We start from the raw sequence: 24,671 nt of genomic DNA, 5'->3' as shown, positions 1-24,671 counted from the left end.
TCAAGGTCGTCAATGTGAAATAGCACATTGTTTCCCCTTCTTCTTATTTCTCCCTTACAAGTAGGGCTGATCGAGGAGATCACCTGTTCCCCACCACCCTTCGCATCACATTCCCTCATTTCTTTATACACTACTTGGTGATTCCAAACACAAACAGAGCTCCGCCTGACTGGATCACCAGGGCCTCTTGTTTCTTGCATTTTCCCTATCGAGCCATGTTCAAGACGGCTCAAGCTCTCTCCTCTTTCCACGCTCATTCAACCAAGTCGCCATTAGCTCCAGCCTTTTGGTGCTTGCCTCGAACTCGACAGCCGTTTCTCCTCCGGACCTTGTCTGCATTCTCTATTTCCTCCCTTCCGAACTAATTTTTTTTTCCTACAAAAGTGCCCTTCCAGTCATCAGTCAGGCCTTCTCTCTCTCGTCTTCCCCTTTTCTTTTACTCCTTTGTCTTTCAGTTCCTTGGCGAGACGGACTGTAGCACTGTGTTGGGAAAGGAGTGACGTACGTGACGTACGCTAATTCGGATCCACCGTTGCTGGGGGCTGCTTCCCAGAACAGATATTTATATTATCTTCTGGAATTCTCGAACAGCCCGCTTCACAAAGAAGCTTCCGACAACCTGAGCTTGTTCCATTTCTGTCGACAGGAAACATGCGCGATTCCCTTGGGGTATCCCGGCTCACTCGGTTCACTCGGCTGTGCTTTCTGGGCCTCATCCTCTCGCACAATGCCCTTGTCCTCTCCCAGGCCGTGCTGTCGAGTTCCTCGGCGAGTTCGAGCACTAGCGCCAGTGAGGCTGCAGCCGCCCTAAGAGCCGAACAGAGCAGCGAGAAGAAAGACGTCACCATTCTCGTCGGAACAAAAACATTACCCACCGACACCCCGACAGGTGTCTACGTGAGTTATTCGGGCAAAATAACACTGCCACAAGAGAGCAGCTCCGAATCCGAAGGCACGGTAACTTTCACGGGGTCCATCTCCACGACCATTGCGAGCAACATCTCGGCGACGGAAACTGGTGCGCAGCCAACAAACACCCAACCGTGTAACAACTACGTCGAGTTCTGCGAGCGCAAGTATAGCAACATCACCGTCGTAGGATGCCACAATTCGCCCTTCGTGCGGAAAGGGAGCTCCGCGGCGAACCAGCAGCTCGACGTCATTCAACAGCTCAACGACGGCGTGCGCTTCCTCCAGGCTCAGATGCAATGGCCCACCGATGGCAGCAACGTACCGCACTTTTGCCACAGCTCATGCGACATGCTCGACGCCGGTCCTATTACCGACTGGTTAACTACGGTGCGGCAGTGGGTTGACAATCACCCCTACGATGTCGTTACCATATTGCTTGGCAATGGTAACTATTCCAAGGCCGACTTATACGCGCCCTACATCGAAGCGAGCGGCATCCTCAAGTACACGTACCGCCCGCCGTTCGTACCCATGGCGCTCGACGACTGGCCTACGCTTTCCGAGATGATTCTGAAGGGAAAACGGGTGGTCATGTTCATGGACTACGAGGCGAATCCGACGGAATATCCGTGGCTCCTCGACGAGTTCTCCCAGATGTGGGAGTCGCCCTTCGACCCCATTGATCGAGCCTTCCCCTGCGTCGTCCAGCGTCCGCCAGACCTCTCCGCCGAATCCGCCACGAACAGGCTTTACCTCCTCAATCACAACCTCAACGCAGAATTCAACCTCTTTGGCGCCTCGATCCTCGTGCCCGCCGTGTCGCTGCTGAACGTGACCAACGGCGAGACGGGCGAAGGTAGCCTGGGCAATTCGACAGCGCAATGTGTCAACTCGTGGGGTCGCCCACCCAATATTCTCAACGTCGACTACTACAACTTTGGCAACCCCGACGGCTCGGTGTTTAGGGTGGCCGCCAAGTATAACAACGTTACTTACAACGGGTCGTGCTGCGGAAGGGTTACGAGCGACAGTGCCGGCGTGACGGCGCCTGCACTAATTGCGTTGGGCATAGCAGTTGTCTTTTCTGTTCTCATGTCATAATCGTCCGGGATATAATATGGGGGCATAGGATACGAAGCATTTCTTGGAGTTAAGGGATCGGTTGAAACGGTTTACGGTTAGGATTCATTGACGGCAATTAGAATATACTAACTAGATCATACTCGGATGGGATTGAGCACGATGTCGAGTTCCATCATCCGAGACTAGCAATAGTGGAGAGTGCTCTGTAAGAGAGACAACACAGGATAGGCCATCATCAGCATTGTGTTGGGGAGTTTTGGTGTTTATTTGCTATCGTCGAAATTTACCATGATTGAATCATGCTTATGCAGCTATTTCCATCTACTGTTCTGTTTTCTTTCTTCTTTTCGTATTATAGAGCGAGGAACGAGCGAGAAAATCAATGATACCCATGGTGAAGCTGAAGGAAAGCTCAATATATTACTTATCGCGCTGACGAGCTAGGTTTGGAATATCAAAGGCATCATTGCTATTCCGTTTTGTTTGCCCCTTGAGTTGAGCTTCGGATGAATATCTCGCAACATTCTGTCGATCACTTCTGCGTATCGAATATCTTCTTCTCTTTTCCCGCATCCCCAGGTATGAAAATAAAATTCCCGGCTCGAGAGCGGGCAACAAGACACGGGGGATTCACAACGAAGAAACACTTGGGCTCCGTGGAGTCCCCAGACCGAGGCATGAGTGATCGGCCTGCCGTGGCTCTGAAGCGATTTGGCAGGGCTTCCAGCATCCTCTTCGTAAATCCATACTTTTGTTTTGTTTTAGCTCGCCAGTCCAGTCGCTTGGGCATTCCCGTGCTGCACTAGCTCGCCTTTTATGCAAGGACAAATTGTGCGGTTTATTTCTTCTATTCTGTCCGCTTCTTTTCTCAGATTCTATGTTTCGTCGGACTCTTCTCTTGGTAGCGGAGATGATATTAGAACTATGAAGACATCGCTTGTGGGATCTGCGAAAGGCGAGAAATCCGGGCTGGGTGGATCGGATCCGTAGCTTGAGCTGGAGCGAGAATAAATTCGAGCTCATCTTCATGGCTCTGCGGCATTGGATTTAAGCCATCTCTTTCGAAAGATTCGAGCTGTCAAATTATGAAACTGTAGACTTAGAATCCGTTGAGTCTATTTCCGAGGGTATTACTATTCTAATATGACGAAAAGAAGACTGGGCTGACCAGGAGATTGCAGGTGGATGATGAAACTCGGGCCCAGGGACCCAAGTGATGGTTCACGTCTCACCTCCCGCCAGCCTCCCCGGGGGGGGCCTTGAAGCACCACGAAGCAACTCCCGCGCGAACTCAGCTTTTCAACATGAACAAGGTACAAGAATGCTACAGCTGCATGACTTCGTAGGTTTGCTCTTGACAATAGCCAGCTGCTGTTTGTTTGATGTATCGGTTGCTGGTATCCTGGGCACGTCGCATCGATCCCCACGATGTTGATGCTTGACACAGCCAAGCCACCAACGCCCGACATCGAGAACAGACCTTTCGGCATTGCCATCAACTGCCGGAGCCTGTCTCGGAGCATGCACATCCATCACTAGGCCTAGAATTTAGTCATTAGGACGATGAGAAAATGTTAAAATAACATCATCGTCTGATGAACGGACATGGGAGTGTAACCCCACGTTCCACCAACACAACAGGCGCAGGCATACACCTCCGATATTCCTGTTCACCTTACTTTGTAGGCCGGAAGAATGAACGAAGGGAACATCGAGCATATCTAGATTTAGAGTTTCAATCCGGTAATGCAACATTCCAACATTGCACAATGTCAAACTTGCTTCGGAAGCCGGCCCCATGCCGTCAATGCCTTCCATCGCCTGCAGCGACAACATGTTCTGTAAACGCCGGGCCCTTGCTTTGTTTCCAGTTTCTTCAATCCAGGTTGGGATAACGTCCGTTTCTCAAATCCTGGCCTCCTGCCTCTCTCGTAATGATTATTATCATCAAGGGCAGAGGTCATCAAATCCCGGTCCTTGTCCTCGCCCAGGCACGCTGAAACGCCTACCAGTCTCCTCTACAAGGGGAAAATAGCACGCACCTGGCAACATCTTCAAATTTAACCGCCGAATGCTTTATGCCTGACCCGGTAAGCATGTTGATGTCGATCCATCACGCTGAAGCGAGCTCTTCCCCTCTTGATATCCGTTTCCAATAAGCCACTGAATGATCTACCCAAGCCAAGGAAGAAAAAAAAAAGAAGATTTCTGTGGTCCGTGGTGTGCTGCTCAGCTTTGGTAGGCTGCACGCTTGCGGAAAGCCCGGTTTATGCTTACCTGCAGACTGCGTCCCTGATCGCCGTCGACATGATAGCTTATATTAGCGGGCATGCTTGTCATTGAACCAGGGCGAGATAATGGCTCAAACGATCTGCGGGGGAGAGAAGAGAATCTGGTGTCTCTTCAGAATGCGCTGGCTCCCTGGGCTGAGAGAAGGTCGAGGAGCGATCCGGGCTTGTCTCGCGACATTGGATCAAACTGCGGAGATCTTTAGCAAGGCGAACCGGCAGAGTGAAACGTAAGGATATTCTTTTGGTCTCTTAGCATGGCTTTCTGAGATGGGAAATGACTATATAAAGAACCAAGAGAGAGCCCATATCCCTTCCTTCCGGTCAGCCCAATCTCGTTACAGGGTGAATTCGACCTGGGGTCCGACACTCGTTAGGAAGACAATATATTCGTACTGGCTACGGAAAGACCACACCTCCTACTTAATCCTAATACTGTTCGCCATGAAGTCCCTTGCCGTCCTTGCTCTGGCCACAACCGTCGTGGCTCAGAACTTGTAAGACCCTCCCTAACTCGTGGCTTCTGCCCCCTTTCCATACAAACGTTTCACTTACACGTTCCCTAGTGACGCATGCACAGATGCCGGGCAAGCTTTCTGTGACGGCGGCTCCCTGGCTACCGAGTCCATAATCCAGTGCACTGGACCAGGCGTGGGCACAGTGTCCCGCTGCAGAGATGCTCTCATCAGCCAGGGCGTAGAACCCGCTGAGGTTTCCCAGTGCTACCAGACCTCTGCCCAATCCGGAGATGCCGGTTGCGAGAGAGATGTAAGTCTCCTTCTTTTTCCTGCTGCGGCTTTGCTGAACAGCCAAACTTATGGGGTTCTAACACTTGACCCAGTGTGTCGTCTTCAACTCGGTGTCTTCTTTTACGCTTGACTCCTCCGTCTGTACCCCTGGCCGTCCTCAACAGCCTGATAGGCCTAGTTCTGGTGGCCCCGCTCCCACTGGTGCTCCCGGAGGCGGTGCTCCGGGTGGAGGTGCTCCTGGTGGAGGTGCTCCTGGTGGTGGTGCTCCTGGTGGTGGTGCTCCTGGTGGAGGTGCTCCTGGAGGTGGTGCTCCGGGAGGTGGCGCTCCGGGAGGTGGCGCTCCCGGAGGTCCCGGAGGTGGCGATGGTGAAGAACCTCCCCGCCAACCTCCCGGCCCCCCACCCTCTGAAGGCGGCGGCGGAGGCGGTGGTGGTCCCGGCCCAGCCCCCACTTCTGCCCCAGGTGGAGGTCCCAACGGCCCGGGAGGCGGTCGCCCCACCGAAAGTGGTTCCGGACGCCCCGGCCCTACGAGCGGCGAAGGCGGCGAGCGACCCACCCGCTCCGGCGCTCCCGGTGGACCACCAGGTGAAGGAATGACCACCGCCACTCGATCTGGCCCCCCCGGGGGAGCTCCGACCACCACCGGCAGGGGTCCTGGCGGAGGTGGGAACTCGACTGTTACGTCGAGGCCGAGCTCTACTTTTTCGGCGGTGCCGGCTGGCGCGGAAGTTGTTAGGGCGGGAGGAATTGTGGCTTTCTTGGGATTCGTTGCTGCCTTGCTTGTTTAGCCGAGGGTGGAAATGCGCTGTTCTTTTCTCTTCCCTTTGCTTGTTTGGATGTTGGGATTGGAGTTTTGCTTTGGCAGGGGCATTCGGCGTGTAATGCCCTTTTCTTGTTAACTTAACTTGTAATAGAACATACTTCGCTCATATCCGGAAAGACTACTAGACATCATTTAGTTTCTGTTGTCTACAGGTAGCCAGTACTTGGACTCTGTCGGATTTACTTTTCAAGCTGGATGTAAGAGAATAATCTGGCCTGGATAGAAGCATTGGCTTCGAGGCAAGGGATAGAGATAGGGATAGGGATAGGCACTAAAGGGAGCAAGTTCTGGTTCTCAAAGAGGTTTACGATTCCGAGGGAAAGCACAAGCACAATGGATGACACAAAACGATTCAGTTAGGACAGTTCTCTTGAATAGATTCCAGTGGCCTCTATTCGCCGGGTATACTATCTGCTTGAACATTTACACCCAATCCTCCTCACATGGTGGCTGGCTCAGATACAGAGAATCCAAGGCCACAACAACTTCGACTGGAATACAGGGTTTCTCAAGCAAATCCCGTCGATGGATGCATCAACGTTCTTGCTTCTGAGAAAGCTTCCAAAAACTTGTCGAATGGCAGGAACACGAAAAGAAACCAGTGCTTCTGCCGGAGCGGCCGAGATGGGAAGTTCCCATTCCGACCGGGGCAGGTCGTAGGCATCGACCCATTTTGGACGAGGAAATGAAGGGGGAGATCCACGCGCACGAAGGAACCAGCCTTCGCATGCTTGTATTGGCTCTCAACCGCGCATTCTCCTCTGGGGACGGGATGCAGGAAGGGGGCTTGACTGTTGCATGTAAAACAACCAACATCAAGGGACTCGCCGAGTTGGCGTGCCGGGACCTCGAAGCGTCCGGGGCACGACCATGCTATCGAAGAAGAGAAACAACATGACCAACTCGGGAGGGGGGTAATGAATGTCGTAAGGGCAGCTTCATTAAAAAAAAGACTATAGCGTCATGAAGAAAAGAATGTAGTCATCATCGAAGAAAAAAGCGACATCAAAGACATTCCGGAATGTGCTTGGCAAGTCAGGGCTAGGCATTTACCCGCGCATGACAACACCGTTGCGGCGAGAGTTGTTGCTAACGTACTCCTCCTCGGAGTCGGAGCAGGAGGAGTCATCGTAGCCGCAGCGGGAACCACCGCAGTCGAGGCGGACGCGCTCGCCCTTGCGGGTGATGCCATAGCGCTCGCAGGAGCAGGTGGAGCAGTCCGAGAGGGGAGTGCTGTAGCCGGAGACGTCGCTCGAAGGGCTGGAGCGGTAGCTAACGTCGGAGTCCTCATCAGAAGACTCGAAATCAGAATCCTCGATGTCAGCAGCGTTGAAGCGAGTAGCGAGGTCATCCATATCCTCGTCGTAGTCCAGAATGGTGCGGGTAGCACTGGGATTGACGGGCCTGGGAGCCTTGATCTGGGAGACGGAGAGCGGGCGGCCCTTGGGGATATCACCAGAGGAGGACCGGCTGCGGGAAGAGCTCTTGGAGGAAGAAGAAGAGCTCCTGCTGCTGGAGGAAGACTTGCTGGAGGACCTGCTGGAGGACTTGCTGGAGGACGAGGAAGACTTGCTCGAAGAAGACTTGCTTGAGGAAGAGGACTTGCTGCTGGAGCCCTTGGGAATGTCAAGGATGTTGAGAGAGCGGCCAGTGGTGGGCTCGACGGTGGATTCAACCGACGGGTTGTGGGAGACGTGGTAGCCATCGATGATGTAGTAGTACCAGTAGCGCTGACCGGACTTGAGGGTAGAGCTGGAGAAGCGGAAAGTACCCTTCCAAGAGCCAGACTTGCTGGAGGTCTTGTCCTTCGAGAGCGGGAGCTGTCCGGCGTAGTTGTCCCAGGAGCCCAAAAGATGGACGGACTTGACGCCGGAGGAGACGCGGAGCGAGAAGCTGAGTTGAGTGGACGACATTTTGGCTTGATTAAGTGTGATTGTTTCGGTACTTGAAGGTCCAAAAATTGAAAAAGAGAGTGATGCCAACGAAACTCGAAAAGGAATTGATTATTTTTAGGAGACGTTTGCTGAGCAAGACAAAACCAGTTTGCTTTCCTTGTATTAGAGTCTCAAGTCAACCAGTGAGCTTGAAACTTGCGGTGGTGTGTATAAACAGGGGGAATGTAAGTGTAAGTGCGATATTGATTTGTGATTTTTTATGATTAAGAGTGAGACCAGCCCACGAAGCAAAAGGCAAAACAAAGAAAGAGGTGTAAAGGAGGAAAAGGCAAAAACTGATTAAGATGGTTGAATTTCTTGCTGGAGAAGAAAAAGAGAAAGGAGAAATAATTGGGGGCGGAGTGTGGCGGCCATCTATATACAAATCGATGGCCACACAGGGCGAGGCCATTTCGGACGACGGAATGGAGAGGGGGAGCGACCTTGGAAGAGACCGGTTCATGGGTGCGAGAAAGTCCAGGGATGCCAGGAAAGGAACAGAACATTCGTCCAATGAGGGTGGTATGCGTGCATGCAGAAGCCTGCATGTGGATAACGAAGCAACCGCTATCACATATTGGAACAGGTTGCAGTGCGAAATAACAATGCGAGCACCCTTTGGTGGACGGACACGGCTGAAGGAAACACCACTACCAGGTCCTATGAGTACTAGTACTACTTGTACGTACTTCCTACTCCGCAGTTCCCTTACAGAGACTGGGAATGGTACCTCTGTGCCCCTCGGCCAAATCTGCCTGCGATGTAGACTGTCAGACGGCAGTCGATGTAATTACATCCTAGATACTTCAACGCTTGGCCCAGCTGTGGTAGTGGTCGCTTTCCTGGCGAGGGGCAAGGGAAATACGAAGTTCTGCCTGGCGAGCCGTCCAGCACGATGGCTACTTATGCGAATAGGGCTCTCGGTTTCGAGAAAGAAGTTCATAAAGCGTTAAAGAGTGGGGAAAAGACATTATCATTCCGCGGGGGGTCTCTTCGTCTGCTCAATCATCATGATCATGCTGGACACGTCGGTCGGTCCTCCCCTACCTAATGGTGGACGGGAAAGCAAGCCTGCTTCTCCTGTGTACCCTTTTCGTGACCGGACTACGTACTTCGTCATTCGGATGCGCGAGAAAGTGAGAAAGCAGGACGTGGATGGACTGGAAGACTTGCAGAACCACCACCTTCTTCTTGGCCCGCGTGCAGTAGTGCCGAGTCTGGCGGTTAAGCAGGGTGATGCAAGCCAGCCAATGAGAATCCACACCCGATGCCTATTTTTGTTTAAATGAGCGTCTAACGCGATGTTCTCATTGGCTGTAGTCTGTGGTCGCCCTGGTCGCGCCAGTCCCACTCACACTGAATGCGCCGTCACACAGTGAGGGAGAATGCGGTTTTGACCAATGAGAGGCCCCAGCCGGGTGCCCAGGTCGAAGCACGCTGAGAAGTACTTCGTACTTGTACAGATGTGCTTGCCGTAGTACTTCGTAAAGCTTAACTCTTTTCCATCTGTTTGTCCTGTCCAAGTCCGCATCAATGAGGTGGGATGGACAGGGCCAATGGAAGCCCGCGAAGAAGAAGGAGAATCATCAATTGGTGATAGTGATTGATGTGGGTACGAAGCCTTTTCATGCGATTCATTCACTGCTCTAAACGAAGTAATCCTCTACCGACAAAGAACATAAACCCTGCCCTTACTGGGTTCATCAAGGGATGCCTGGCCATTGTCAGATTGCGTCTGCATCAATTACAGTTCAAACGAACATGATCATGACCTCTGGTGACCAAATATGTGGTCTGGAATGTTGAATGTAATTCGTGGCGGGATAGCGACTTGGCCATTGGAACTTTTCATTTGCCCATACAGTCGCTGTAGGTTCGAAGATGGCACTTGAAATCGAGGGCAGTCTTGACCTTTCTTGAGACGCATTTTCTCAACTCAGCCATGGAACGACCTAGCAATCCTGACATCGTTGTGCCTCTGGAGTCGGGATAATCAACACGGACTACCCAAGAAAGGCAACTCCTAACTCGTCTTCGTCAATCGCGGCTGGACGATTAGCCTACCCATGCGAGCGATGCAGAATACTACTCCATTGAGTAAAGTTCAAGACCCAGATATCATTGACGATGGACCCTCATCCATCCATGAGTCCAAGCCTACATGCAATAGTTCATGACCCATTGACCCTGTCATGATCACCTCCGAGCCTGCATCAACCAAATTCTGCACCTCAACCGAATCGGCCCCCAGGATCAGTGAATTAAGCGCCGCCAGACGCATTAGAACCCAGAAGGATCGCATACACGATCAGCGATCCGGGTTCCATATGCCCCCCTCCCACCTGCATTTTCCTACCCACCTTTTTTTACTTTTATCCAAGCGAGCGAGAACAAATTCTTCAGCAGCATCCCCACACGGGTTTTTTTACTCCGTAAGCAGTGGGCGACGGAGCAACAAAATTCGGAAGGCACTAAAAGTGCCGATGGGCGAGCATTCCGGTTGGTTGCATGCAGTGGACTGCGTAAGTGAGTGAGGTGAGCTGTCGGCGGCTATGTACGCTCTGGTCACAAGGATAGCGAGAGATGAGAGGTGTCGCTCGGTTATGCGACTCTGTGGGACCCGGAATTCTTCATCGCAATCTAAGTGGCGAGGGATCTCGCGGTAGGCGGCATCTTGTGATCGGTGATGAATCGAAATGGGACGGATGCATACAAGTCAGCTTACATTGAAAGAAGAAATCGACATTGGCTTTGGCTCGGTGTTGTTGCCCTTGATCAGATTGAGACGCTGTCTCCGCTTGGTTCGGGCAGGTGTTGGAAAAGAGTGAGATCACGTGGTCCGGTCACCAAATATCTTCTTGAGGCGGGCGGATCGAGAAATGTCTCTGTGACTGTCTTTTTCCTAATCCATGTTAAAGTAGTCAAGATACCCTATCTCTCTAAGTTCTTTAGGATGTTTTAGCCATGGGTGGAGTTGAGTGTTCTGATTTAGAAGTGCGGGATCGTCGTTGCCAGGCTGTCGGGACACTACTATTATCACTGCTCTCGGAGTTGTGTGAAGATTCCCCTCCCAACAACTCTGGCGATTTCGAGATTAAGAGCAGAAGAAGGCGAAGGCTTTGACACACAACACATTCTACCCCCAAGATTAATGAAAGCGGGAGCCTCAGATTGAGACCTTGGAAGAGATCTTAGTGGATCTGCCAGTTTTGGCTGATAAATTGTGTGTGTTCCCTAGTTATCCAAGACTCCGTAAATCTGGCGTTGATATGTCTTCTTGACTGAATATTTTGCGCTCAGTCTTCCAGATTACCTACGTGCTAAAGAGGCCACCTTCCCTGGCATTCTCTTACACCAATCTATCAAGATGGCATCAGCTGGCCCTGGCATCCCCGACTCTCTCATCCCCAAGGTCACAGACTACGTCCGCACCTACATGTCCAACTACGACGGATCCCACGACTTCAACCACATCAAGCGCGTTGTCCACCTCGCCAAGATAATCCAATCAACCGAGTCGTCTCCCGAGAATCCAACCGATGTCTCTGTCGTCACCCTCTCCGCGCTGCTTCACGACGTCGGCGACAAGAAGTACCTTCGTGAAGGAGAGAATCCCGAGACCATGGTACGAGAAGTGCTCTTAAGATTCGGCGCCGATGAGGAGCTTGGCGATAGGGTGCAGGCGATTTGCCTTGGAGTGAGCTATTCGAGCGAGGTGAAAGATCCGGAGAGGGTGAAGAGATTGATTGCGATTTACCCTGAGCGTGCGTTCTTACCTTCCTTTCGACGACCTGCTAGTTTGCCCTGTGGAAGAACCTCATAAGAGTGGAATCCCAGAGTGTAATCTGCCAGTGGGTGGTTGAGTATATTGAAGCTAATTTTCAGGTCGAATTCTATCGCAGTCGCCATCGTGCAGGACGCGGACCGGCTAGATGCCATCGGTGCCGTGGGCATAGGCAGGACCTTTGCTTTTGGCGGAGCCAAGGGTCGCACTTTGGGGGACACTTTAGATCATTTTGATGAGAAGTTACTTCTTCTTGAAGGCATGATGAAGACGGAGACCGGAAGGAAGCTGGCTAAGGAAAGGGCTGAGAGGTTGAGAACGTTTGCCTCGTGGTGGGAGGATGAGACAAAATCAGTGAGCGATATCTAAGGAGTGTCTGGACTACGTAACTGCGGACGTCACTAGAGAAGCCAACACAGAGTGGTCTAAATTCCTTAACGCATATTACTCGACCTTTTACTCGAGTCCATGTGTGTGCTTGCCCTAATTTCGAGGGCTTCTGTCTCCCAGGTGTACCGGTAGTTTTAGATATACTCCTCCGAAAAAAAATATCTTTTGTTCCGTATTCATTACTTTAGACATCAAGATTGAACGCCTTAATTGCGTTTTCAGCATAAAGCAGCTTCTGCTTCTCCTCAGTCAAGGACGCCATATAGCACATCCTGTTGACGACTCCGTGCCACTTTTCCCAGGCATTTCCTTCGACACCGACCGTGGAGATGGGCCAGTCGCTTCCAAAAATAAGCTTCTCGGCACCAATGGTGGCCAGAAGGATGCCGAACCAGGGGAAAATAGCTTCAAAAATCTCATCCGGTGACTGGTTTTTGAGAGAGTCGGTCATCTCAGAGAAGCCGCCGCTGAGCTGTATGAAGGTTTTCTCGCATCGGCTGAGCGTGTAGATGGCGGTGCGCCAGTTTGTGAAGCCTTTGTCAGACAAGTTATAGATGGTGAGGTCTGGCTTGCACATGTGGTCTAGAAGAGTCAGTTCAAACGGAGCTCTTGAAATGGGGACCGGGGGGTGGGGGGGAATATGCGTGCGAAGAAACTTACTGATGATGAAAGTCACCTTCTCTTCGTCTGGAACGTCTTCATGGGCGCGGCTGATCAACTCCACCAGCTCGTCCAACTGCTTCTTTCCCCTTCGGTGTTGGTCCACACCAACCTCGAAGATGAATCCTCTCTTGCCAAGGTACTTGATGCCCCCAACGAACTCCTCGGTCAACATCGTTCCACCAGGCTTGTCTTGCAGCAGATAACGGAATCCCTTCACCTTTCCCCAAGCATCGCCGGCAGCCTCCTCGACCTTCGCTAGATACTTTTCCAGCGCCTCTGGTCCACTCGGCACGGGTGCCCAGGGAATGATGGCCAGGCACTTCTTCGCATCTTCAGGGGTAAAGTCCTCTTCCTCGAGCGCATTCCCAGTCGCTACTCGGCTCATCCAAGCTACCTCAACCAGCGGATACTTCCATCCCTCCTCGGTGAGCTGTTGCTTCCGATCGGTCTCGACAAGGATATAACCCTTTAGAGACTTGCAAGAGCCCGCGGCAGAGGCATATTCGGTAACAGAATGCTCACTTGCGAGAGGATGGTCCGGCTTTAGCCAAGCTAAAGTAGGCATCTCGGCCTCTGGGTAGAGGTGGATGTGAGAGTCGATAATTGGGATTCCGGCCATGTTCTCAGTTTGGGTTGAGAATTATCGACTTGTGCTTTAGTTTAGAGAAGCAGGAGCCTAGGGTGTTTGAGGAAGGCGACGTAGAAGTGGATCAATGGATTGATACGATATCCGGCCGGCGACTTCGGTGAGCTTCAGAGACTGAGTTGGATGGTATGTACGAAGGATGGTGTGGTGAGGGGCAGAGCTGGAGCTGGTTACAGACTGGTCTCGGGGTGGTAACACAGTCGGTGAGGATCAACGACAGATTGAATTGACGGTTTGTTTTGTTTTGGATACTTTGTAGATTCAATATCCCCTTACACGGATATTCTCCTTGGATCTTGCCCAAGAAGGAATAAACATGAAAATAGACCCTGGCGGTTGCGACTGTGGCTTGAGGATGAACATGCTTTGCCAGGGGTCACCTTCTCTGACCCCACCAAAAGGGGGAGGAACCAGCCATCACAATAATGAAGAGGAGTTTACCCCGCTATTCTCTTCGACTCTTGGACTTCGAGGGTTGGAACAACTCGGGCGAATGTACATAATCCACCTAAAAATCATTGATTGATATAGCTATTGTTTCTCCTCTAACAGGTTCCAGAGATCTGGGATAGAATATCGACTATATTGAATTGATTTTTAGTTACGGTGTGCTTGGACGCAACGTGTGTCTGTCTCAGTGTCTGGAGGACAGTCAGGCTTGAGGCGAGGAGCAACTGCCAAGTTTGTTTCGGCGCGGGGTCGCGGGGTCGTGACGTTGTTCGCAAGTTCCCGCGAACTGAGAAACCATTCGAAGAGTTCAACGCTGGAGTCAAGTTTCGTTCGACTCGACTCAAGAAATTGCCAATGGCAAAATATTTTTCAAATGTTAGCAACGCCACGGAAGTAGTCGATTGGGCTTACTCTGAATTTAGCAAGGGGGGGTCAATCCATGGAGCACTGCTCCAAATGCCCATCGTCGAGGATGGACCTGGGACGCGTTACCCCGTGGTACTAAATTCCAAAGATGCATATTCTGAACGCAAGGGTAGCAAAACAGCACCTAGATGGCGAATCGAGAAGTGTCATACAGCATCTTCTACCGGTCGGCCACAGGAGGACTGGCGGAATCGGGGAGCAAACTCTCATGCAGCTTGTCTTAAATGGACAGCACGGAAGGACTATCTGTCAGTATCCCTGGCTCGCGGTGCATGAATAAGGCGAGGAGCTTCTCAATCTAGTCGTCCCTCGCCACTTTCGGGCAAGACGCCAGCATGGCTCGCTGTCCGCTTGCGATTGCTATTGTTACAGGGCAGCAAGTGGTGGCAGTCTTTGTAAGCTGGACTCCGTGTTACATGGCCAAGTCAACCACATCGGCAGTCGCGCCGAGTACGAGGGCGGGTGCGCTTCTATAGGTAGGCCGTGAGCTTGTCAAAAGAAGCTTTATCCTGCCAGGGTGTGCCACGTTCTAGAAGGCATGAGGTTTGGCTCTACCGCATACGCCAGCAAGTTTGTTCAAGACTCCTTTCATCGACGCCATTGCCCAATAAGACCGTGCCCTGTTCTTGATCAATATCGAATCAATTTGAAGTGATCCGAGACACTCACGGGACGTTGCCAATGGGCAAGGGATTGACGGTTTCCTCTTTTCTTTCCCCCGGGAGCGTGGAGCCGGTCAGAGCTAGGCCCGCGCTGCTCGGAAGTTTTTTTATCCCTTGCCAGTCCCGCGTGGTTTTGACGCTCTTCCGGAGACTACGCACGGAGATGCGGATCCATCCAAGGGAGCCAAGAAAAAAGCAGTGTCAGTCATCATGCTTGTAAAGGACCCGAACACCCTCAACGTTAGAGGTAACAAATCGAAGTAGGCTACTGCTATCCCGAGCCAAGCGCTGCTTCCAAGACGCCAGTGGCAACAGCCAACGATTACCTGTGTAGAGCGATACCGTAATAGCTGAAAGTTCGCTTCGAAAAGGTCTCTTCCGAGGTCACCAGCAGGTCTCAGTCCGACGCGGCCGCCTGGTGTTGGCTACATCTCATCAAAAAGGGCGATGCGCCAGCGCAGGAATTTGCTTATACCTGCTGTGTGCGTCAACTCGGACTATTGTTGGCTGCTAAGGGAATCGGCGGCGGCGCTGAAACAATTCCTTTGACCAGTCTGAGGGCGGAACCAGCCTCCTGCATGGGTCGACACTTCAATGGCCGCATGGGGGTGGTTGGGGCATCTTCCAACCACGAAGCTCAATGCATAGCAGATCCATGTCCATGATGAGTGGATGGGAGTTCGAAGTACATACATTCGGGACCTGGACGATGTAATATCCACGGCTTGGTTTGAATCTTGGTGCGAATTGATTTGGACGATGTGGCTTGCCTATCGGCGTTGATAACAGTCCTTCTCGTCTCCCCCCCTTTTCAATGCGATGGATTGAGTGTGGATTTGAGAGTTCGTACAGAGCCAGGCTTGATACTTTTTATGCAAAGCGAAAAAAAAAGTAGTTGAACGATCCTATCAACATCTCATTCACTGGAGGAGCAGTTTTCAAGTTCCGGCCCCCACCCATCGGCAAGGACATCGAGTACTTGTGGGTTCCTAATGTAGTGCAGGAAACGTGCCGAGCGCAATAGTGTCCATGTGCGAAACCAGACCATCGATCAATTTCAAGAGATGCTGCAAGTCGTTGGAGTTGGTGGGTGGCGTGAAAGTACCATCCGGCCGCTGGCGACCGAAGGGGTGCTGACTGTTTCGACCTGCAACGGGCCTATTCCTGCAACCACTTCAAGATGCCCCCCGACCGGCGGGGGCGAGTGGGCCAGAAGAGAGGTTTTTTGATCTCAATATTGATCAATGATTTTTCTGGAGGCGGACGGAAGTAGTGTGCAGTTGAAGCGTCGCTGCCGTTCATTCAACATCAAGTGTGTCTCGATGTACACAGTTCCTAGAGTAACTTTCGATACTGTCCTTCAAAGTACCGGAGCATCTCCAAAGTCTCGTTACCTGAAGGAGAGACATGTTTCTCCTCCCACCTCATGGCGGCAGTCGTGGATATCTAAACTAAACTAGCTTCCAGAGCAGTACGGAGGAAGTACTTCGTACTTGGAGGTCGCTGGATGGACCGATCCTAGAGGTGCTTGTTCCCCAGTTCCATTTCCCAGCCATCAATATGACCATTCTTGTGCTCTTTTTTACCGGCTTCTTCTTTCGACTTTAGCCCGTCTCGCCTCGCAGCGTCGGCACACACTCCCCACCTTCCGTTCTTTCGGCGTCTGCAACTCAAATTGGCTACTGTTAATGTACGTGTATGGTTGGTCGTATCATCTACCACCCACACATCTTGTACTTGCACGCGGTACTTGTACAGACTTGACCACCCACAAGCAAAGGTTGACCCTCTCTCTTCACTCCCTACGATTGTATAAAAGGTACCCGGAACCCAGAGGACACAGTGCTGGGATGTACTTCTGTACTTGTTAAAGTACACCTAGCCTCATCCCCCTCATGGTCCTACTCTCTCTGCTAGTCGTCATTCTGTCCCTCGTACCTCTCCCCCTCTTCCCCATTTGCTCTTTCCATTTCCAGTTTCTCCTTGAGACGTCTCTCGCTCCTTCCATGACCACCCTGCCCTGTCACTTGTCGTAGGCCTTTTCAAATTTGCACCTCCTAAATATACCCCGAGACCTCTTCATTTGGGCTGATTATTCTCTGGTGACTGAGATCGCTCTAAATTTTCACGACGATTTCTCCTTCCCCGTTGTCTCAGTTATCGTATATGCCTCTGGCGGTTATTAGTCGCTGGGTGGGCTAAGCTCAAACCAGCCTTCAGTGCTCTGGGTCACGATATCTGGATTCTGGTCTTAACACCTCCTTTCACCAACCTTGACCCCGACCTCGACCTCCCCCACGCTTACTCGACGGTCGCTCGCGCTGAATGTCTCATATCGTTATTGTTCGCCGTCGCGGTAGATTGCTAGTTGCATTTTATTCCTCGACTATCTCGACACAGTTCGTCGCTCTCCTTTAAATAGACCCATACGCCTGTTCCGCCGGCCGATAGAACTCTAGGACCCTGCGCCGCCACATCGAGAATCAACGGTCGAGTCGGGTACGATATTTAGCGGTGACGAGCCAGCAATGCGAGTGCTAGGAGTGATATATAGTGGTAACACTTGAGTGTATAAATTGCGACATGTGTTGAAGGCGAGCACATCCCATGCCAGCGATGATAGATTCGACGCTTCAAGAACCACCTGCGGTGGTGCCGCCCTCCCTCCACTATGAACGCGACTCAACCGCCGAACTCTATGGGACACGAAAAATGTTCAAGAGGCATAAGGTATTACCGCGTCCGAGTAGGGATCGCGCTTACGCTGCTGCCTCCTTCGCATACGATGCCTGGCCGGAGCCGTCTTCGCAACGTGATCTGGCCTTCGATCCGCGGGAGTCAGGCTCTGTCGTGTCCACTCACTCTTCCCATACCTTGAAGCATAAGCCGTACCGTATTCCTAGTGGCCCTGACTTGCCGCCAACACCTCCTGCTCACTCCCGTACCTCATCTGGTAGTCAATCCGTACTGCCTTCTAGTCCCACCTACGTCGAAAGTCCATTCGAGAGCGAAGAGAGCATCTCAACCCCTCCTCCGGCGACTCCGCCGAATCAAAAGAGTCCGCCAACACCTGACGTGACGCCACCTCAGCCTGCTTCCCGTCCTAGGGCAATTCGAGCCTTATTATTAAGTGAACGCACAGCCTCTAATCCCAAATCAACAACGGATTCCCGTTCTGAATCGTTCAAAACCGCACGAGAAGACCCTTTTACCTCGGAGGATGAGACTGACCGCGCTCTCATGCAACCCGAGGCCCCGTCTACCAGAACATCGCAGAGCACAGTTCGACACGTAGGTCCTGTTGAACAGCCTCCGCAGCGACAGGAACCAGCCGAGAATCAGAGGTCGCCGACTGAATCCACTCCTGAGGACCAGAATTCCACCCCGAAATCTAAGACTGGCCCTCTCACCTTCGATGGCGAGTGGAGGATGAACAGTTCCCGTACCGAGGTTGTCCAGGAGTGGGATGACAATCTTCAACGAGTCGTAAGAGTGAGGAAGAGGTATCTGCAGACCGACCCTGCCACACCACGCACAGGCGGAACCCCTCCAGTAAAGGTCATCGAAGACAGCCTGGTGACGCCTACCAACGCCACTAAAGCTGTCCGCGCTATGGATCTCTACCGTGACCGAAAGGAAAATCACATTTCTGCTACCAACACTGCCGCTGATAAGGATGATTCTGCCCCTCCATCTTCGCCCACAACATCTCTTGCTGCCAGCGACCTTCGACGATTCTCGGGCATGTCAATCAAATCTGGAGTGTCGACGGTTGTCGGAGCGGTTATCGACGCACCTGTTCCTCAACGGAGGCGCACATTGCGGCATGTCCGAAAACATACGGCCTTGAGAGACTCTAACCCGGACACTTCCCCGATCAGCTCCGCACCAAACTCATCGGCGGGACATGATGAATCTAGGAGGCGCCCCTATCCCACTGAACGCCCCATCGATGGCCGACACTACAGCTACGCATCCGTTGCTACTGTTAATTCCATGGCGAGCGCGAAAGCTCGGAAAGAGGTGGTGAAGCAAGGAGGTATACCTGTGGCTGTAGTTCCTGATCGAAGGTCGTCATGGAAACCTAGGGAACCCTCCCTTCGGTCGACTAGCAGCCGTCGGACCAAGCGCAGTGTGAGTTTGAGCTCAGCGCCCCCAGAACCGTCCTCGAACGAGGAGCATGCTCCTTCCGTAGAGGCCCGTCCCACTCGTAGTAGAGCGGTAGCCCAGGTCGATTCGACCGATGAGCGGACGATTGACTACCCACCCGTCGTCCCAAAGAGGACTTCATCCCTCTCAGCGCCTACTAGCAGGAACACCTCGAGGGCTGGATCGCTCACGGCAGAAAGTTTGAAGGCTCACAATGCACTGATGGAAGCGCAAGCCTTGAGGAAGGCATTGGCGAAAGCCGAGAAGAACCAGAAACAGACGAACCAGGAGCCGGAAACTAGCGAGAGGGAGGACCGCCGCAAATTGGAGGACCACGAACGCCAGACTGGCCCTCGAACACCTGAGGTTGCCCTTCACCCAGCTCCACACATTGAGGATGATTATGACCATCACCGGCTCAGCGTTGATCCTCACGGTGATCCTCTCTTTGGAAAGAGATTATCAAACCAAAACACTCCGTTCTCTCTCGCTTCACTGGAGACTTGCGCGACTTCACATGAAGTTTCGGAAGCACTCGCGGTCAGCATTTATCCTCATCAAAACACATCGGTGCTCATGGTCGACCATGGATCATCCAAACCCTCAAACGATTCGGATCTTTCGAAGCAATCTCAACCTGGTCGAAAGGATAGTGCATCTAGTCTCGAACAAGTGGAAATAAATCCGAGGATCACCACCACAGCTCCCGATAGCGAAGAACCTGTCACACCTCCTCAGCCACAGCGGCAAGAGCCTGAAGATCTAGATTATTCTCCTCTCAGGAACCCTCGGTCTGCCCCCGAACCACCAGATGAACCACCGGCGATCGCATTTATTCCCGCAACACCTTCTGGATCGACGCCCGCAGGAGAACGCCGCGTGCGAATGGGAAATTACTTTGAAGAGATGGAGGCGAGGCCAAAGCGGAGCATGTCTCTTGTTCGTAGGGCGTTGTCTCGACGGCGCTACTCAGAGTCCGCCGCGTCTGCCTCTCACCGGCCTAATTTTCGCATTCGAAACCTCTCATTGTCAAAAGCTGTTCGCAAGGTGACGGAGCCTACATCGGCCTCTAAGGCTAGAAGACCAGAGCTAGGGGAGCCACCATACCCAACAGTCGAACAACCTCCTGCTGATGAGCGCATGCTCCATCCGTTCTGGCGGCCGGCCCATCTCGATTACGAGTCAGACGAAGGTGACGACTTGGACGACGAGCGCCTTGTCGATGAGGAGCCTTATGAACAAGTCTTCCGGTATCCCCTCGTCGATAACCGCCCGCGACGCAACTTCAGCCAGCGATTCAAGAAGACCTTTGCCATCCTTCCCGCGCAAGGACCTCAGTCAAGAATCTCCCATGCGGCCAAGAATCTCGACACAGATCGCCGGACAATCGGTCGCACACCTAGCGGAAACCTTAGGGTAATCAGAAGACATGGGAGTCTCGACTCCCTCAATCAGAGCCGTCATCTATACGACCAGAGGCCGTACACTGCTCCTGATAGTCCCGAACCTTCGCCCTCATTCTGGAGGGGTTACGGACGGAGCAGGGCCAATGGAATACTTGAAAGACCGGACGAGACCCCCGATAGGCTCGACAGACCTGAACGGAGACGTCTGTTGCCGATGTTGAGCAGCAAGTTAGAGGAGCTGCAAAGCCTCCCCAGGCGCCTAAGCGAGAGGAAGAAGGAAAAGAGATCGCAGGAGCTAAGGCGCAAGATTAGTGCGCCTAAAGAGGTGCGGGATGGCGTCGGCGATGTGATTCGGAGACGCAGCTATCGCGGATATCTTGAGCAGCAGCAACAGCAACAGCAGCCTCCTCAGTCGGATTCCAGAGACTAAGTCTAAGCAGCGCAGCCCAGGTACCCTGGAGAGACGGACCTGTTCACAGTTGCGCCAACTCAAGTCTTTTTTTTTTTTTTTCTCTTTATTTTCCTTTGCCCCATATCTTTTGTGCCCTCAGGTTATCCGACATGGGCGTTCGGGTCACAAATTTCGAAGGAAAGCGGAGCGAGCAAGGCATTTGACGACATTTGTAACGACGAATATGCGTGATGACTTTTTATTTCATTTTCTTTTCTAGTTTATATTTCCTATTGATGCTCATTTCTATATATAGCACACGAGCAATTCTGTCACCCTGTTCCGGATGCGCTTGAATGGTGGATGACTGAGGCGGCACAAGCAGGGACTCAAGCAACCATCTTGGTGATGTCCTCTCTCCATCCATCTTGGTGCTTCTGGCTCTATGAAATATGTTTGTTTGTTCCGGGATGATTTGTTATGTTTTCTCCTTGTTTCTTTCAATTGCATGCCTGCTAGGATTACGGGCTACGAAGTGTTTTTGTTTGGCTATCGCGAAAGGAAAGGCTGGACCGATCGAGATGAAGGGACGAAGAGCAAGTTTGGCATGATTCCACGACACGACTCTTGATGCCCTGACGTTCCTGTATTATAGAGCACTTTTTTTGCTGAAGCGAAACGGTTAACCAGAGCCGCGCACATTCTTGGCTAGCTTACGAACAACGAGTGGGAGGTCCGTTGCGATTAACTTTTTTTAGAGTCGGAATGATATTGATCTACGAATGAATATGAATGTTTGGGTTTGATGTACGAACAAAGTAACACGTACATATGGAGACATTCGTGAATCGATATTTGCAGAACTAGAAAGATGCTGGTATATTTAGTGTTAGCAGGGCTAGTATATATCTAACTATCCTCACGAGATCGAACATCTCGTGTCTTGTTTTGTGCTTATTGCAGGAACTCCGGCGCGCCATGTTCTTTACGATTGTCGTGGAAAGGTGTTGTAGCCCCTGTTGTTACTGTTGTTAGGGAAGAGGGAGAATAACATGCTCCAAGTCTATGGTCATAGCGACTCATCTGGTCCGGACACTGCTGTGTTTCCCGGGATTTTAAGTCTCTCGGAGAGATTGTCCCTGGGGTCAGGGAATGAGGGTATTAAGTTCCACCTATCGTTTGTTCTTGAATCCCCGTTTCTTTTTTTTTCTTCTTCTGGTTCTTCTTCTTCTTCCCCTTCAAAAGGCGAGACATTTCTCAACCAACAGAAAGGAGCCCTCTCATTTCTTATCATCCGCTGGCAGCTTAGAAGGCATGGGCGGCATGCCAGGAATACCCGGCGCGCCAGGAGGGGGGAAGGCACCGGGAGGTGGGACTACGCCTGGAGGAAAGGCACCCGGCGGAGGCAGAGGGAAGCCCTTGCCACCAGGTGGTGGAGGCATTCCAGGGATGGGAGGGAAGTTCGGTAGAGAGCCGGGCTGGCCGGGAGGTGGGGGGAAAGGGAGACCGCCGGGGAGAGGAGGGAATGGAAGGCCGCCTGGGGGCATCGGAGGCGCGCCTGGGCCGGTGGCGAAGGGTGGGATCGGTGGAGGCATTCCTGAGCCGGCTGTGGGAACTATTGAGAAATCAAAGTTAGCAATTCGTGCGATCTTTCTAGGGCGCTGGCATGCGCCAAATGCAACAACATCGGATTCGTGGGGAAAGGATTGAAACATACGAGGAGGCATGCCCGGAGGGAACGGGCCTGGTGGACCACCACCAGGCGCCGCGAACGGCGGCGGCGCACCACCGGGGAAAGGAAACGGCGGGAAGTTGTGGTGGTGACCGGGTTGGTTCTGAGGAAGCATTGGGTTCGCGTGGGCCTGGCCCTCGGCGGCGTAGGATGAGGTGATGGAGTCGATGACGGACTGGGCCTTTTCGTGGCCGATCTCTGGATAGTAGTTGGTGGTGGTGAGCATGGAAGCTTGCGCGCGTGGCTCCTGGGAGAGATACATACGTTGGTAGTAGTCTACGACATTGCGCAAGTGGTTTCTGCCGCTGTTGTGGGCCTTGCGCACGCTCATGGAGTCGTGCGTAAGGTAGACATCGCAGTAGTCGCCTGTGGCAAAGGTTGGTTAGTGATGATGCTGGCGCGGGGCAGGGAAGGACGGAATCGGGGTGGAAAACCTACAGAAAACTGTCGCGGATGAGTTAGCATTTAATCCAGAATAGAGAATGAGCGATTGTGAGGCTTGAACTTACATTTGGGCATCTTGGCAGCTCGAATTCACCTGGAAGGCTCTTTGGGACTCGAAGTTGATGATCGAGTTAGCTTCGCGCTGCGGCTAAAAGTACTTATAAAAAATCGCGAGGCTGTTTGCTTCACGTGACGACGCCAAGACAAGGCTTTCAGCTGAAAAAAGCTGCCCATTGGCTAGTTTAATGATTCAGGCCAGCAAATCGAAAGTTAGTCAAGTACTTCGTACCTTGTACTTCTGGACTCCCCTGGCAGTAATTGCTAGGGTCCGCCAAACGCGACAGATCTCCCATTTCGAGTTGTCGAGTGTCTCTTTTCCTGACAACCTCTTCAGCGAACCCACTACATTTCCCTTCCTTTCACTTCGGTTCTTTTCTTGTTGGACATATTTTTGGTTTGGGACACACACAACAAGATGGCTCAACGAACCTCGATACTGCGGTTCATCTGCAGTTTACTCCTTTTGGCCACGTTTGGCAACGCCCTTAAATTCGAGCTCGAAGCCAGGAGAGCCAACGACGTTCGGGAGCGATGCATACGGAATTTTGTTGGGAGGGATACTCTGATTGTCGTCACGGCGATTGTGAGCGGAAACAAGGGCGATGGACAGCAGGTGAACATGCACGTACGTTTTGCAAAATCCTACTAGCGAAGCCTCCTTTTCTACGTGATGTGGGCGATGTGATGCTGATGAATTATCGGGCTTGATTAGATCCGCGACTTGCTCGGAAACGATTACGGAAAGCCCAAGGACGTTGCCGGAGAGAAGCGAATCGTTTTCACCTCGCTTGCCGATGCCGCTTTCGACATTTGCTTCGAGAACATTCAGACCGGTACGACCACTCTCGCGCACGAATTTTACCCGTATTCTGCTTTAAGGAATCTCCGAATCGTTAACTTATTCATATTCCGCTAACCCATCATTCTCCGCATCTATTAGGCAAGGGCGGACACCACCTCTCCCGTGATGTTGAGCTCGACGTAGACATTGGCGCCGACGCTAAGGACTGGGCCGCCATTCAGGCCACCGAGAAGCTCAAGCCCGTCGAGACCGAGCTCCGCCGAATCGAGGAGCTTGTTGGAGAGATCGTCAAGGAGATGGAGTACCTCCGTAACCGTGAGCAGAAGCTCCGCGATACCAACGAGAGCACCAACAACCGCGTCAAGACTTTCGGCCTTGGAACTACTGGACTGTTGATTGCCCTTTGGGCCTGGCAGATTATTTACCTCCGTGCCTACTTCAGGTATGCAATATATGCGTGTGCATTTGCGCGATTGCGCTGGTTTTCCAGTGCGCCCTTTCCTCGGCAAGGGTTCTTGCTAACATGTGTTCTACGAATAGGTCTAAGCATCTCATCTAAACGACTGCAACGAGTATGGCTAAGGAGAGTGCTGTGGAAACTGAGAGAGGTAGTACACGACTATATCTATATTGGTGCCTTAATGGGAAGATGGTTTGGTTCTGGAAAAGGACGGGGCAAGCGGAGCAAAACAAGGTTCCTTGGGTCTCTCTAGTTCCAGGTTGTAGAGTATCACCGGCTGGGATCAAAAGTATATCTTTTTTAACTTCAGTTACGGCGATATGACCATCATTGACGATAACATACGCCCCGAATGCAAACAATCAAGTGCATTTTCGTAAACTTGTAAGAAAAATGACTAGCCTAGCTGGTTGGGGC

General features: G+C 52.1%; 5 protein-coding genes and 3 pseudogenes across 5 annotated transcripts; 5 read left to right on the top strand and 3 right to left on the bottom strand.

Moving 5' to 3' along the window:
- Nucleotides 1-651: 651 nt before the first annotated feature.
- On the top strand, nucleotides 652-2,013 carry SAPIO_CDS10635 (annotated as a pseudogene; the record flags this gene model as incomplete).
- Nucleotides 2,014-4,727: 2,714 nt separating this feature from the next.
- SAPIO_CDS10634 (uncharacterized protein) lies at nucleotides 4,728-5,820 on the top strand (the record flags this gene model as incomplete). Its single annotated transcript, XM_016784192.1, has 3 exons — nucleotides 4,728-4,780; nucleotides 4,850-5,051; nucleotides 5,125-5,820. The coding sequence occupies 3 exons, from the start codon at nucleotides 4,728-4,730 to the stop codon at nucleotides 5,818-5,820; spliced, it is 951 nt and encodes a 316-aa protein (XP_016638430.1).
- Nucleotides 5,821-6,904: 1,084 nt separating this feature from the next.
- On the bottom strand, nucleotides 6,905-7,768 carry SAPIO_CDS10633 (annotated as a pseudogene; the record flags this gene model as incomplete).
- A 3,388-nt stretch (nucleotides 7,769-11,156) lies between these two features.
- SAPIO_CDS10632 (Uncharacterized protein) lies at nucleotides 11,157-11,942 on the top strand (the record flags this gene model as incomplete). The annotated part of the gene is made up of 2 exons (XM_016784191.1): nucleotides 11,157-11,553; nucleotides 11,692-11,942. 2 exons carry the CDS (start codon nucleotides 11,157-11,159, stop codon nucleotides 11,940-11,942), a joined length of 648 nt encoding a protein of 215 aa, XP_016638429.1.
- A 205-nt stretch (nucleotides 11,943-12,147) lies between these two features.
- On the bottom strand, nucleotides 12,148-13,245 carry SAPIO_CDS10631 (Amidohydrolase; the record flags this gene model as incomplete). The annotated part of the gene is made up of 2 exons (XM_016784190.1): nucleotides 12,148-12,545; nucleotides 12,624-13,245. 2 exons carry the CDS (start codon nucleotides 13,243-13,245, stop codon nucleotides 12,148-12,150), a joined length of 1,020 nt encoding a protein of 339 aa, XP_016638428.1.
- Nucleotides 13,246-17,426: 4,181 nt separating this feature from the next.
- Nucleotides 17,427-20,795, top strand: SAPIO_CDS10630 (annotated as a pseudogene; the record flags this gene model as incomplete).
- Nucleotides 20,796-22,036: 1,241 nt separating this feature from the next.
- On the bottom strand, nucleotides 22,037-23,007 carry SAPIO_CDS10629 (uncharacterized protein; the record flags this gene model as incomplete). Its single annotated transcript, XM_016784188.1, has 4 exons — nucleotides 22,037-22,371; nucleotides 22,474-22,854; nucleotides 22,927-22,932; nucleotides 22,998-23,007. 4 exons carry the CDS (start codon nucleotides 23,005-23,007, stop codon nucleotides 22,037-22,039), a joined length of 732 nt encoding a protein of 243 aa, XP_016638427.1.
- Nucleotides 23,008-23,407: 400 nt separating this feature from the next.
- SAPIO_CDS10628 (uncharacterized protein) lies at nucleotides 23,408-24,353 on the top strand (the record flags this gene model as incomplete). Its single annotated transcript, XM_016784187.1, has 4 exons — nucleotides 23,408-23,617; nucleotides 23,705-23,825; nucleotides 23,933-24,236; nucleotides 24,335-24,353. 4 exons carry the CDS (start codon nucleotides 23,408-23,410, stop codon nucleotides 24,351-24,353), a joined length of 654 nt encoding a protein of 217 aa, XP_016638426.1.
- Between the last annotated feature and the right edge of the window lie 318 nt (nucleotides 24,354-24,671).

This window comes from Scedosporium apiospermum (genome assembly GCF_000732125.1).
Source record: "Scedosporium apiospermum strain IHEM 14462 chromosome Unknown SEQ_SAPIO_0176, whole genome shotgun sequence".
Classification (NCBI taxonomy): domain Eukaryota; kingdom Fungi; phylum Ascomycota; class Sordariomycetes; order Microascales; family Microascaceae; genus Scedosporium; species Scedosporium apiospermum.
The sequence above is the reverse complement of the archived record's forward strand: the minus strand, read 5'-3'. Positions and strand labels throughout refer to the sequence as shown.